General features: G+C 38.0%; 2 protein-coding genes across 7 annotated transcripts in view; one reads left to right on the top strand and one right to left on the bottom strand.

Moving 5' to 3' along the window:
• LOC114366400 (xanthine dehydrogenase) overlaps positions 1-13,083 on the top strand; it is a 31,825-nt gene extending 18,742 nt beyond the window's left edge. For all 6 annotated transcript variants that reach the window (XM_028323269.1, XM_028323264.1, XM_028323266.1 and 3 more), the window contains 7 exons: positions 290-473; positions 884-1,079; positions 1,547-2,131; positions 2,461-2,642; positions 4,530-4,722; positions 12,153-12,266; positions 12,732-13,083. In XM_028323269.1, coding sequence (XP_028179070.1) covers positions 290-473; positions 884-1,079; positions 1,547-2,131; positions 2,461-2,642; positions 4,530-4,722; positions 12,153-12,266; positions 12,732-12,802 — 1,525 coding nt within the window. In that variant the 3' untranslated portion in view covers positions 12,803-13,083. The remainder of the gene's footprint in view (positions 1-289; positions 474-883; positions 1,080-1,546; positions 2,132-2,460; positions 2,643-4,529; positions 4,723-12,152; positions 12,267-12,731) is intronic.
• LOC114366401 (uncharacterized) lies at positions 5,912-11,527 on the bottom strand. The gene is made up of 4 exons (XM_028323270.1): positions 11,125-11,527; positions 9,802-10,049; positions 6,863-7,079; positions 5,912-6,700 (listed from the first exon to the last, which is right to left on the bottom strand). Exons 2-4 carry the CDS (start codon positions 9,991-9,993, stop codon positions 6,276-6,278), a joined length of 834 nt encoding a protein of 277 aa, XP_028179071.1. The 5' UTR covers positions 9,994-10,049; positions 11,125-11,527; the 3' UTR covers positions 5,912-6,275.
• Positions 13,084-15,504: the final 2,421 nt, after the last annotated feature.

Below are 15,504 nucleotides of genomic sequence, written 5' to 3'. Positions count from 1 at the left end.
ATTTTATTTCCATCCTTGAGGAGATTCAATATTGTAACATGTAATTGTATAGTAGGGTGGTGATTCACTGTTCAATTGAAGAGCTAATCTTGATATTCCTTGCCCGGACGCTAGTTTTTGATAAGGGCCCTTGCATACAGCTTTTTTATCTAACGCCCAACGTATTTATGCAGCAAAGGAATCTAATTTAGTTACAGCAATGCCGCGACGTGCGATTGTGGCGCCTGAATAAACGTGATGTGAATGGGGGTGTTAGTATTATTGCACTCCATCACCATTCTGTTTCTAGGGTGTTAGTGTCAGTCCCACGCGTGGGCGGCGCGTACGGCGGTAAAGCGTCCCGCTCGGCGCTAGCAGCGTGCGCGTGCGCACTGGTGGCGCGGAAACTCAACAGGACCGCCACTTTAGTGATGCCTCTGACGCACAACATGGCCGCTGTAGGGAAGAGGCAGCGGTGCAGAGCTGATTATGAGGTTTGTTACTGCATTCCTTATCGGTTAACTTCAATGAGGTATATTTCTTCTTCATAGAGATAAGTAGTTCCCGGTTTTTTAAACAGGGACGCGTGCGATAAAGTTTTTCTTCGGTAGAAAAAATTCACGCGGGTGAAGCCGCGGGCAATAGTTTATTTATTTATTTTTATTTAAAGACTTTATTGCACACACATAACAATGTTCAGTACAAAAAGACGAGTTTAATGCCATAAGTCATTCTCTACCAGCTGACCTTGAGCAAAACAGATAGTTATCTATTATGAACTATTCAAAAGTAATAAATGTGATTTTTATAGCAACAGAAACTTATGACGTCACTTATTCATAAAAAACATGAAACAAAGGACAACAACATTAAATGTAAACTTACACCTTTTTTCCAAATACAGCTGGGTGTGGACGATGAGGGGGTCATCCAATACCTAAACCTAACTTACTATATGGACTGCGGGTTCAACTTCAACGATACAGCCGGCAGCGCTATCAGTGACGTCATGGCTCTAATGTACCAGAGCTCCACCTGGACAGTTAAAGGATACAGCGTGCTCACGGATACGGCTGGCAACACTTGGTGCAGGGCGCCTGGTACGTGACTCATTGTAATTTTACTAAAAGTAAACCATCAGCCTCTATACTACAGAGAGTACAGTGACATCATAGCTCCACCTGGACTATTAAAGGGTATAGTGTACTCACGGATATGGCTGGAAACATTTGGTGCAGGGCGCCTGATACGTATTTCTTGTTCACAAGTTTTTACGCCTTTGAAGTAGAGGGTACAGTTACTGTGACGCGACGTCATGGCTCTTATGTACCAGAGCTCCTCAGAGGTATAGCGTACTCAATATACTGCTGGCAAACATTGGTGCAGGGCTTTTGGTGTACGTGACTCAATGTTGCATGCTTATAATGCACCACCACTTGGTCTCCTATCCAGTCTATCACAATATCTCCTAACATTCTATACAACAAAGGACACAATGAATTCGATGACGTCATGTCACAGATGCTCAGAGTTTTGGTTGTATGAAATGATTTATTTTTTCTTTTAGGAACCAACGAAGCCACTGCTATCGTCGAACACCTAATGGAGCGAATCGCTCACGTCACCAAAAAGGATCCAATCGAAGTTCGCATCAAGAACATCACTCCTGAACACATCGCCATCAAAGACATGATAGACACGCTCAAAAACGACTCCAATTACAACGAGCGTAAAGCTCAAATTGCGACCTTTAATGCCGAGAATGCTTGGAAGAAACGCGGCATCAAGCTGTGTATAATGTCGTTCCCAATAGATTACTCTTGGAACTTCCCAGTGACAGTTTCAGTATACCATGGTGATGGAACAGTAGCTATAACCCACGGTGGTATTGAGATGGGTCAGGGTATCAATACGAAAGTGGCTCAAGTGTGTGCGTATACTCTGAAGGTACCGTTGGAAAAAGTGTCAGTTTTCGGCAGTGACAGTCTGTCGTCGCCCAATGCGATGGCCAGTAACGGCAGCATAACAAGCGACTGTGTCGCATACGCCACAGTGAAGTCGTGTACGGAACTCTTGAAGAGATTGGAGACGGTGAAGAATGAAATGAATGACCCGTCGTGGGAGCAGCTAGTGCAGAAGGCATTTGAAAAAGGTAAGCTTTTGAGAACATCTTACATTAGAGCAATCCTTCAAAATACTTATGCTCTTCTATTTATTACGTACTACAGAAGTTTTCATGGTGTAATTTCCCCGGCAAAGAACAAACGTTGGTTTGCAGTTTGTTAGTCTAAAAAATTATTTTAAAAAATTAAAAAGGTTTTTTTAATGTCTTATTTTTCGAGCAAAGCTACACCAAATGCAAGCAATCTAGCGCATTTACTTACCTCACCACTGCCCACTTCTAAATAATATTCAATTCAGTCTTTTAAAGTGACATCAAATGCCGTTTAGCCAACCTTCAAATAAAACTGGTATCCCCAGGAGTGAACCTCCAAACATCATACATGACGGGCCCTCTGGACTCGCCGGCCGGTTACAACATACACGGCGCGTGCGCGTGCGAGGTGGAACTCGACGTGTTAACAGGACAGCACGCCGTCACGCGCGTGGACTTGATAGAAGATGTGGGCGTCAGCATCAGCCCTGATATCGACGTGGGACAGGTAAAGTAGCGGGAAACTTTTGAAAATTTCTGTATTATAATTGATGTAAACTTCTAAAAGAGTCATAACTTGAAGAGACGAGCCCGCTATAGCTAGCAACTATGACGCGTGCGCGTGCGAGGTGGAACTCGACGTGTTCCGATATCGATGTGGCACAGGTAAAGTGGAGGACAACTCTTGACAATGGTCTCATCGGGTGTGTACACCCAGCGTCATACATGACAAGCCTGCTATGGCATCCATGGCGCGTGCGCGTGACATTGATGTTGGACCGGTAATGTAGAAGAGAACTCTTGTAAAAGTCATCTCCGTTGAACCTCCAAGCGTCATTTGTACGTGACGAGCCGGCTATAGCATCCACGGCGCGTGCGCGTGCGAGGTGGAACTCGACGTGTTAACGGGACAGCACGCCGTCACGCGCGTGGACTTGATTGAGGATGTGAGCGTCAGCATCAGCCCTGATATCGACGTGGGACAGGTAAAGTAGCGGGCAACTTTTGAAAATTTCTTCTCCAGATGTAAACTTCTAAAAGAGTCATAACTTGAAGGGACGAGCCCGCTATAGTGACCACGGCACGTGCGCGTGCGAACCAGAACTCGACGTCACTCGCGTGGACTTTATAAAGGACGTGGACGATATCGATGTGGGACAGGTAAATTAGAAGAGAACTCTTGAAAAAGGCATCTCCGTTGAACCTCCAAGCGTTATTCGTACGTGACGAGCCGGCTGTAGCATCCACGGCGCGTGCGCGTGCGAGGTAGAACTAGACGTGCTAACGGGACAGCACGCCGTCACGCGCGTGGACTTGATAGAAGATGTGGGCGTCAGCATCAGCCCTGATATCGATGTGGGACAGGTAATTTGGACAACTCTTCAAAATTGCTTCTCCAGATCGATGGCTCCTACGTATACTGGCGTAAGTGAAAAAAGTAAATTTTACAGGAGAGCCATTTTAGTGGCCAGAACCATATTTTTGGGTCATATCTTCTGACCTACTAAAACGAATTTAATGAAATTTCACATTTAGNCCAAGCGTGACGTGATGAGCCGGCTATAGCATCCACGGCGCGTGCACGTGCGACGTGTTAACGGGTCAGCACTCCGTTACGCGCGTGGACTTCGGTTGAGGACGTGGGCGTCAGCATCAGCCCTGATATCGATGTGGGACAGGTAATGTGGAGGACATCTCTTGAATATGGCATCTCCAGGTGTACCTAAACCTCAAGCGGATTACATGACGAGCCCGCTACAGGCTATAGCATCCATGAACTTGACTTTCTGACGGGATACGGGCGCGTTGACTTGATTGAGTACGTGGGCGTCTGCCGGCGTCAGCATCAGCTCCAACTTTGATGTGAGATAGGTAAAGTGAAGAACTCTTGAAACCCAAATCTGATTTCGTATTTATAGACATGGGTAGATGTAAAATGAAGGAAATCTATTAAAAATTAAATACATATGTACAGTAGAACGCCGATTATCCGAATTAATTGGGACTGGGGTTGATTCGGATAGTCGGAAATAGACTGGTAATAGAGAAAAACGATCTGTCACACATAGATTAAACTTTAATAAGTTTAAAAAACAGATAATATTTCTACTGTACGTTATTGTAGAACTGCTACAATAACGCTCAGTTGAAATATATCTGAGTCCCAACAAAACAAATCAAAAATGACTTTGTTTTAATTTTTTATATTACGCTTAGGACCGATTCGGATAATCGGCGTTCTACTGTAATAGTACCCTATTGCAAGAACTATAAATTAACGTATTTTTTATAAGCTGCTTATACGCGTTTCTTTCATAAATAAACTTAGTAATTCTCAACGTCTCAACATCATGACGTCACTTCTTCACCAACTCACATGTGTAACTTTCTTTAGATCGAGGGCGCGTTCATAATGGGACTCGGTTTATGGACGAGTGAGCAGCTGGCTTATGAACCATCATCGGGCCGTCTTCTCACAGACCGAACCTGGACCTACCACCCGCCAGGTGCCAAAGACATCCCGGTCGACTTCAGAGTGGCCTTCCAGAAGAACTCCATCAATACTGCCGGGATCCTGAGGTCGAAAGGTGAGTTGATTATGATCAAACTAGCGGCCGCCCGCGAAATCGTACGCGTGGATCCCGTCTTACCCCCTTAGGGGTGGAGTTTCGTAAAATCCTTTATTAGCCTACATCATAACATCTGCCCATTTATCGAGGAAGGCTATAGGCTATACAACATCACGCTACGATCAATAGGAGCACAGCAATATGAAAAATGTTGCGAAAACGGGTTTTCACGCGTACGAAGTCGCGGGCACAGCTAGTATTTACATATTTAATGTAGAATGAGAATCTGTGTTGCAGTTTCACAACTTTACCATTTTTGATGAATTTTGATAATAATTACAAACATTGATCTGAATTCATGATTATTACTTCTGTCGTTAGAAACTGATTAATTTATTAACACTAATGAGCAATCATAAGAAGCTAGGATGATCATTCCATAGTAATGGAGATCTAAATCTAAATGTTTAGATAAATAGTTCTTTAAAAACCAGGGTGCATATATCCCTGTCTTTTATTCAGCCTCCAAAAAACTATTTACTTACTATAGGTCAAGCGCTTAATCACTCAATGCCTGATGATTTATGCCGGTCAAACGTCAGCGAGACCTCATGGGTGGAATTGTGTAAAGCAATCGTAATCATTTGACAGTTCATAACGTACGATTAAGTCAGATAAACAAAGCGTTTGACAGAATAATCGTACGTTATGAACTGTCAAATGATTACGATTGCTTTACACAATTCTACCTCTGTGGGTCTAGACAAAGTGCAAATTATAATCGCAAACCAGTCGAAAAATGGTCGAAAAGCCCCTTTTTTGTATGGAGTTTTGACTGATTCGATTTTCGATTCGATCAAAAAGTGCGTTTTGTCTAAGGGGGCTGATTTGTATGCTCTGTCACGTCATACTTCAGGCATTGACTGAGCAAAGCACCAGACATATAATCTGCCTAATTAAAAGAACTGGGATAATTGTACAAAATAAAACTCATTTAATCACTATCACTATGTATTAAAAGAGATCATTATACTATCACTATGTATTACAATAAACGAGATCATTCATACTATCGCTAAGTATTACAAATACAATAAATATAAATATCTAATGAGATTATATAGTTTTAAATTCCACTCTAAATAAGCTTAGCGTAAATAAGAATACATATACATAATTCACCAGTTGCAAAATAACACACAGAAAATAGAAGCGAATCAACTGTTTTATGGGCACATTCACATTTACCACATCAGTTTACATTTTACTTCAAAGCTTCCTCTCTTATAGTTGTCATTTTGGAACTTCCTATTCTCAAGATGGATTGAGTTCCATTTTTACTTGCAAGGGCTGGTGCTTGTAGTGACTGCAGTTTTCAAAATAGGCGGATAGTTTTACACTTTTAAGTCACCTCAAAGTTGTATAGAATTGAACAGTTCTTTACATTAAAAGGTGTTTTTGAAAAAAATTAGCTTACTTCAATATAACACTCAATATTTCTAACATATACGTTTTAAAGCCATAAATATAATGTTGGCTTTATAAAGTAAGTACATAGTATATTCTTAAATTTATTTCATTTCTATTTCTTGTGAAATATTAATTACGACTTTATCCGTGTCCATTCCAACTGCTTGTTTAATTTTAATGACGTATTTTTGTTGACCGTTGTTCTCTGACCATTGCATTTCTGTAGATGATGATGGGAAGGTCGAGCGAGTCTCAGGTGGTGTGTGGAATGATGCATCATTATCAAACGGCTCATCTTTAATTTCTTTTTTGATGTCCAATTCTTGATTGAACCCTTGTACATTTGGGCTACTGTTTTGACTTGATGATACAGTATTTGTTTGAGTCTCATATGACTGTTCTTCTTCCTTTATTTCCGGAAAATCAGTCTGTGTACTTTTGTCTTGGAACAAAATACGTGCAAGACATTCTCGTAATTTTTGGTTTTGTGTTTGATTGATTAATTGTTTGAATGATGCAAGGTTCTCTGAAAGGAATAATATTTTTTATTAGGTTTTCATGTTAACATACTTAACACGTCATATTTTATACAATATAACATTATAGCAGAATAAAAATAGAGCTAATCTGATCAAATGTAAATGTTAACACTAGTTTCTGTTCAAGTTACGTTTTACAACCAACTTACCATCATTAAATACTATCTTTTTTTTGGGTTTTGACAAAATATCTATTAAATTTTGTTCCCATTCTTGTTTTGTTTTTTCCTTTTTGGGTGTAATGGTGCTTTTGTTTCTCATTATTCGCGTCGCAAATTTCGATGGCACACAACCCGCTCTCATTCGGATCTGTGACACTGCACCCATCGAACGATATTCAGAATAATTCTCCATATCACGTGGCAACTAAAATAAGTTACAAAACATTATTAATTTTTGTGTACTTACTTCTAATCTCCTTGTAACAAATACTTGCCATTCCACAGGCACACAATGCATTTACACATAGCTGGGCATTAACTAGTTAATCCGTTAATCGTTAAACGAAGTTAACATTTCTATTAACGGATTAACTTTTAAGTTGTAAGTTGTAAGTAACTTTAAAAATTGTTAACGGACTCGTTAACTTCCGTTAAATTATCCTAAGTCCGTTAATCGTTAATCCAGTACCTACTATTTACCAAAAAGATACAGCAGGCACGCTGAAAAACACTTGAAAAACGCGTTTTGACAAGTACGTTTGGGCTTCCAGAACTTCCAGAACTCAAAACAACAGTTTTTGTAACCAGAACGAAACGATATAAAATATGCAATTTTTTTATTTATTTACAAGTTTTATATTGACTTCACTTGTTAGTATGTGTGGGACAAATCTTGCAACTGAATTTAAGACCAGTTCTCCTCAACCAATTGAACTGTTTGGTATAATTATGTAAGTACGATGAAAATGCAATGTTATGGTACCATTAAGCTGGTCTGATGATGGAGTCAGTAGGTGGCCATTGGAACTCCTAAATGAAACGGCGGAATCGCATCGAATTTGGGTTCGTTGGATTTGTCTTTTCGAGCACTTTAGTACTAGAAGATATCCAGGGTCTTGATGATGGAGTCAGGAGGTGGCCATAGGAATTCCTAAACGAAACGGTGGAAACTTATCGAGTTTGGGTTTGTTGGATTTGTCTTTTCGAGCACTTTGGTGCTTAATTGTATTGTAATTGCTCTGAAATTGAGATATTATAGACTAAGAGCTGGTGAACACCAGACCTACGTCGTTTTATAAAAGCTGAAAGTTTGTCAGCGTATGCTCCCAATATAGCTTAGAATGTTGGTGGATTATGAAGTTTGGGTCATCGTGGCTTTGGCAGCTATCCTAAAAAACCTGTCTGGAAAGGAGTTGGAACTGTCAAAACTGTGTGGCTGATGTCGAAACAACTTCTAATCATTGCCCAAATATTATACATAAAAATCTGATTTTATGGTATATCGTAAGTAGGAAGTCTGGAAGATATCTACCATATGCATGATTGCGAAGCCAGGAAAACCTCCAACTGAACCCAGTTCATATAGACCGATAAGTCTACTTCCAATCTTATCTAAGTTGTCGGTCGGTCCGCCCCGGGTGCCAAGCCTCAGGGGGTGACACAAGTCGCGCAAATTAGTACTGATTAGCTCATCTGCATGACAAGTCTGCGGTCTATTTCATGATACGGGGGGTGCTGGGGGGTAGGGGGTGCCTTAGTAAATAGGATCATACCGGATCACCAGTTTGGGTTTGGGAGAAACATGCTACTGTTGAGCAAGTGCACAGAGTGGTCCAATCAGGCAATCACTTGAGAAAAAAGAATACTGCTCTGCTGTATTCCTAGACATACAACAGGCATTCGACAAAGTTTGGCACAAGGGTCTACTATACAAACTAAAAACCCTACTACCGAACTCAATCTACATGATCCTAAAATCCTACCTGGAACAAAGAAGGTTTCAAGTAAAATATGAAGAAGAATTCTCTAAGCTGTGTGAAATCAGAGCCTCAGTACCGCAAGGATCAGTGCTGGGACCTGTCCTATACTCCATATACAGGGTGGAATTTTGTAATGCCACCTGGAGGGAAAGTACTCTTAATACTGTAGATAGAAAATTTTACTGAAAGAAAACATTCCTTTATTTTTGAAAAGAAAGAGAATTGCATTAATAGATTTTCGAATTTTTTTTCGAAAATCGTACAATTTCCTGAAATAATTAAGATAATTTAAGATTTCATGGTTTTCCTTTCATTTGATTTATCAAGTTTGTTAGAGAGATTTCATCCTTATACTTAACCCTAACGATTGATGCAATTAAAATACAGGGTGTAACTTTTAACAGATTTTAGTTGGTTCGATTCCCAGGTGTAGCAAGCAAATTTTTGGAAATAACTGCCAAAGTCACGATGACCCAAACTTCATGATTCACCAACATTCTACCCTATATTGGCAGCATACGCTGACAAACTTTCAGCTTTTATAAAATGTCGTAGGTCTGGCGTTCACTAGCTCTTAGTCTACTACTAAAAAGTGTAAAATAAAATTATAGTAATATATTTTTTTTAAAAACAAGTTTTTATTCTGAAATGCCGTTGTTACTAAAATGAAAAAAAATTGTATGCAAGGTTCAAATAATTTCAAAAGCTTGTAGCGCAAACATAAAAGAGGAATAAATTCCATGCGCGATACAATCTTTCGAAATTATTTGAACCATGCATACAATTATTTTTTACGTTTTATTATAATGTGTTAACGGATTAACGATTAACGTTAACTTGCGTTAAATCTTGCTAAATGTAACGTTTTAACGTTTAACGAAGTTATTTTTTTTGTTAACGGTTTAACGATTAACGAAGTTAACTATTTGATTAAAGGTGCCCAGCTATGCATTTACAATACATATAGACCTAGCTCTTCATTGATTCAAAGGGCATAATAAATGTACTTTAATAAATAAATTATTTTTTATAAACAAGATAATTGTTTGTCCATTTAACGATAAAAAAATCCTTGACACCACACCCGGCTACAAAATAATTACTGTTTTAATTTATTTTATTAATTAAAACAGTTAATGTTAATGAAAAAAATGATGAATAACTTACATTAAAATGATCTTCACAAAAGTACAATTTAGATTGTGGAGGAACATGCTTTGGATCCCTTTTGGCAAGCTGAAGCCACATTATCCTGCGTTTCTCGGTGCGTGGAACGTGAATAAACAACTTTTCCGGCGTTTTTATTGTAGTACTTGCACAATCAGGCACCGCACAAGACTTGTAGAACATAGAATTCATCTTTTAATTCAAGAAATCTACAAATCACTTCAGAAGAACACGATTGTGTTGGTTTGCTCTAAGTATCATACTAACTAAGTATGACCAGGGTTGCCAGATATCAGCTAACTCAATTCGCCTAATTTTTCCTACCGAGTAGCCTAAATCGCCTAATATTTTTTTTTCCTGAAGTAGCCTAATTCGCCTAACATTTTGAGGTAATTATACAAAAATACATATCAAATCGACACATTAATGACAAACAGCTGTTTATCTCTTTCTAACTTACCCATGGTAACGTATGAAAAAGAGATATATAATGTTTGGTTAGCCTACTCAACTACTCTGGCAACATTTTTGTGACGTCACTAACTACCTGACTTGTGCCGAGTACATACAATTGTATTTAAGAAATCAACATGGCCGCAATATAGGCAATCAGCTGACAACTACACAAAACACACACACACACACACACACACACACACACACACACACACACACAAAACCTGTCATTTCCTATATTGCGGCCATGTTGTTTTCTTAAATCGTGTATTTATATTGTGTAAGTGTGTGCGGAATGTTATGTGTAGCGGCAATTTGTATTATTTAGGGATTCTATACAATCCCTAGTAAATGTGTAAAATCAATGCCTGGGGCGCGTAGGCAATGTATAAAATATTATTGTTCAATAAATACTTTACCTAGGCAGGTGTATGTAATTCCTAGGCATTGTATAGAATACGTCCAGCTGGCCCACCGGTAATGTGTAAAGTAAACAGATTTTGATCATTATTATTTATGTACGGTTAGGGTGTAGCAAAGGGGGTGCAGGACTTAGCCAAATAACCGAATTTTCGAACGTAATTTGTATGGAGCTGACACTTAGAAAAAAAATTACGGATTTAGTATAGAGTTCGGACTTTCATGGAGTAGTAAAGGGGGTAGGGGTCATTTTAAAAAACTAACTGAATTACAGAATACTAGGTTAGGATTTATTTTTCCAAGGTAATCCTGAAGTAGCCTAAATAGCCCGATCTTATTTTCTAGGTAGCCTAAATGGCTACCGGTAGCCGTTTGCATTTTTTGGTCGCCATTTGACCCCCAGAGGTAGCCTAAATGGCGATAATTCGCCTAATCTGGCACCACTGAGTATGACATCAAAATGGTCACTAGTCACGTGACATAATTTATTGATGTTTTTGTTTTTATCAGTGAGTGTTCATCACAAAATAGAATTCGCGTCGATCAATGGGGGCATTTAGCCGAAAATATAATTGTTAGCGCTAATAAGAAAAATGGCGTTCGTTTAGCGGTAAGTGCTATCACTGCTAAAAAATGTATGGGAAAACGTCACTATTGAAGTACCGTGATTGAAGTGTGTCCTTGCCGAACCGAAAACACGCTAAAGTTTACGCGGTTGCAATGGCGATCGCCATTTTGCTTACAATTTGCAACAAATTCTATTTTCGGCTAAACGCCCCCAATCTTTATGGTCTGACATTTCGGTGTTTTTAGCGTTATCGTTTTTGGAGCGAAATTTGAAATGACTGTAAAATCAATTTATTTTATTGATTCCGTATAAAAAAATGTATAACGGGATAAAATATGTGAATATAATAGTAATAAATAATGTTGATTTTTACGCTTTATGTGTGTAAATCATTGAGCATACATCAATGGTGTAAATCATATTCGTATGAGGTGGATAATGTGAATAATTAACTTTAAAAAAAAATAAAACCGACTTCAAATGCGTGAACACAAAAAAAAAACTAAAAGTTAAAAATATTGCGTATTTAAAAAAAGTTCATCCCCAATTTTCCACCCTTGGGGGTGAAATATTTTCTTCAAATTCGCATGAAACCACCCTTTTGATAATACCTATTCAACAAAAAAATAATCGTTCAAATTGATTTATAATCGGCGGAGATATTGCGTATAAAAAAGTTCATCCCCAATTTTCCGCCCTTAGGGGTTGTTTTTTCTATTATTAAATTTAAATGGGACCACCCTTGAGGTATTACCTATACGCCGAAAAAAGATTTGTTCAAATCGGTTCATAATTGGCGGAGTTATCGCGTAACAAACATAGAAAAAAAAACATACGGGTCGAATTGAGAACCTCCTCCTTTTTTGAAGTCGGTTGAAAAATAATAAATACTTTTGTAAACTTTCAGCAACGGGAGAGCCCGCGCTGACGCTAGCGGTGACGGTCCCCCTCGCGCTGCATGACGCTATTGTCAGCGCTAGGAAGGAGTTCGGCTACGCAGACACGGAGTGGTTAGACGTTGGTCAGTATATTAATCAATAACATAAAAAAACAGCAGTTAAATAAATGAATGTCGAAGTTAAGAGGTTTTGGTTAAATAGCTTTTTAATTTGGTCAACCAGTTAATTCACCACAGTTAATCGATGAAATAGCATCATAGCAAATTAATACTATTGTGATAGTGGACCGCTGGAGAAATTACTTTTTGATATAGGTACCTTTTCGATGACATTTATTGTCCCAAAGTAAAAAAAACTGTTCAGCTATGGATTGAACTTCAAGAATAAAATTGTACCTCAACTACATACTTAATTGACAAATACTCTAATTCACTGGGAATATTCGATTGGACCTGATACTATGTATTTATCGATTCGATAAAAAAATCTTACATTCAATAGTTCACGGGAATGCTCTCGTAATCTCGTTAAATAAGCACCCCTAAGGAATGTCACTTATGTAGTAATAATTTTTCTGTTTGTTTCAGATGCACCATACAGTGTCGAAAACATTCTAAAAGCAATCTCGCCTAAAACAGAAAGTTTTAAGTTTAAGTGAAATATACTCATTAAAACGTGATTTTAAGGGCACAGATAAGATTAAGTCTTAGTAAGCTTTAAATATTAGTTCAAAACTATATTTCTTTTACATTAAATTAATTTACTTTCAGCAACTATAGCCGTTTTACTTATCATACTGTAGTTTAAGAATGAAACACTGATATTACATACTTAAATTATTTATTTCTTAAACATATTAATAAGAAAATAATAACCATGTTCTATTTACAAACTTGTTTTGCTATCTTTTTTACTTTTCTGACATTTATATCGATTCATCATAGAACACTCCATTTATTTTTATGTCGCTACATTTAGTTGACCTCTATAAGTGCTGTCGCCAGCACATCTTATTTTGTTTGTAAGGCGCTCCGTCTTTAAATTAGAGGCGTGAGGAAGCGCTGCAGTAACACCACTGATAGTTTTCATACAATAATTTCTACCAGCGCAGTTGCAGCGCCCCTACCAATGTGACACCACTGTGCCGTCACAGACACGCGGTTGTTGCGCCTTTAGAAATTGTATGGCGCCACTATGAGCGCTTCGTTACGCCTCCAATTTGAAGACGCCCTAAAATTTAACTTATTATAGCCTGACCAGGAACATAAAAACCCTGGCATGGAGGCGCGTCAATTGCATTTGATAGTGCAACACTGAGTACAGTCGTACCTGTGTTAAATTAATAGGCTAACTTTATGTATCAGGATTCAGGATTACGGGCTAATTTGATATTTTCATAAATTAACGAAAAAATATTATTATAGGTAACCTGGTTTAAATAAATTAAATGAAACCGTCAATCGAGTTAGAAGGATTTATTTTATTATTCATCAATAATCAAATTCAGAACTTGAATATTCAACTGCAATGTCTGCTCATGAACGCTTCAAATTCGGTACTTCTTTCCCAATTCCATAAAATTCAACACTTAGAAAGTGATAAAAAACTTTAAAATAGGTAGTTGAAACAAACCACAGCTAATTTTCATAGTGGACTGTACTATACGATAAACATGTCAGTCAATTTGACAACCTTTGTCGGAAACATTATTCAATGAAAATATTGTCCGAACCCTTAGTATTTCTCTTCGACAAATACTTTAACACATTGTGAACCACTTTTCTTTCACGACTATAAAAAGATTTTAGCAATTTAATTCACAAAATCAATTGCGCACATTTAAAATAAAGTTTGTTTATACTTTGACAGCAATAGACTGACATGCAAGGTGACATGTCAATGAAGTTTTCAGTTACTGTTGCCATTAAAAGAAATTAGTACCATTAGTTTTCCGCAACATGGCGAGGGTTTTTATGTTCCTGGTCAGGCTATACCACTGCTTATGAGACCAACATTTAGTTTAATGTACAGTCTTCCGTAGGAAAACAAAACATATTCGTTTTAAGTAACAGCATAATATTAAGATTAAACCAGTAACAATAAATATGTAAACGTTGAATGTTCTAGAATTTTACTACTCATAATTTCATGGAATTTGAACTATTTAATTTCATAATTTGCACATCTTAGAAATTTCTTTTACATTTAACACTTGATGCGAGTTCAAGTCGATAACATGTCTTTATTTGCCTTGTACTTTTCTAAATACATATACGAGTTTTGAATAAAGTAAGCTTGCGTTCTACTACATATCTACCTACATGTCATAGCAAAGAATACAGAAAGACACTATCATTGATTGTGGCATTATTATAACCTGTGGTAATATGTATTCTTTGATTCAGGATTTTAAAAGTATGCAAGTAGATAAAAAACGAAATTTAATCAACCTAGTAATAAAAATAAGGTATATTGAAAGTAACTTATAATGTTAAAAGAACATTAATAAAACTTGAACAATGGATAAAAATATGGGGCAATTTCACGACCTGCCTGCAGGATATGCCATAATTATTGTATTACTGTTGTATTAAGTATAAGCATAAACAGTGGATTTCGTGTAAGGAGTCAGTTTGTAAGTATCGTGAAGGCCTTTCGTCACTCCATGCCGGGTGGCAGCGGCTCCAATGGATTGGGCACAGGCGGTGGCGTGTACTGCGGTTCTGGCGTCTGAAAACAAATAACATTTATTTTAATACTGAAAACTGTCAGAAAATACCGGCTACAGTTTGATCGGTAGGTAAGTAAACAGATGTCGTAACGAATAACAGGATCTGATGGGTTTTTTCCCAACGAGCCACAGTGTTATAAATTTCGGTATGTCCGGTTGGGAAAAAGGAATATTTGCTTACCAAATTCAACATCTACAATCTAGAATTTAATTATAATCTTCTCCTTTTATACTTGATTACGACAGATCTACCTGATGAGGGGGATAATATAAATAATGTTGTTAAAGAAAGTTGAAGATACTGTTGGGCCAGCAGTTAGGGGAGATCCCTGACGGGGGTAACCCTACTTACCTCCAACCTCGCAACATGAGGCGGCAGTAACGCGCGCTCGGCCGGCGATAGGCCTGCAGCGTGCGCGCCGGCACACTATGGAGCGAAATTGAGATTTATGGACATAGCGATTTTTTTCACAATTTCTATTTGAAAAAAATACCTATCGATAGGTTACGTTATTCTGATGAATACATGCTTCACCAGTTTTTCTCTAAAACCAATAGTTTGACTGGAAAAAAATATTTTCCATTTTCTTTGTATGGAATGAAACATAAAGTGGTCGATTTCGACTAAG

This window comes from Ostrinia furnacalis, unplaced genomic scaffold (genome assembly GCF_004193835.3).
Source record: "Ostrinia furnacalis isolate ACB-3 unplaced genomic scaffold, ASM419383v2 OfSCF0631, whole genome shotgun sequence".
In the NCBI taxonomy this organism is placed as follows: Eukaryota; Metazoa; Arthropoda; class Insecta; order Lepidoptera; family Crambidae; genus Ostrinia; species Ostrinia furnacalis.
Note: the sequence above shows the minus strand (reverse complement) of the source record. Positions and strands in the feature narration are given on the sequence as shown.

Excerpts from the sequence above, each read along its gene's own strand:
- LOC114366401 (XM_028323270.1), bottom strand. The coding sequence starts at position 9,993 with ATGAATTCTATGTTCTACAAGTCTTGTGCGGTGCCTGATTGTGCAAGT. Across the intron at positions 7,080-9,801 it reads TTTGTGAAGATCATTTTAAT|TTGCCACGTGATATGGAGAA; the intron begins GTAAGTTATTCA and ends AACTTATTTTAG. Across the intron at positions 6,701-6,862 it reads AAAGATAGTATTTAATGATG|AGAACCTTGCATCATTCAAA; the intron begins GTAAGTTGGTTG and ends TATTCCTTTCAG.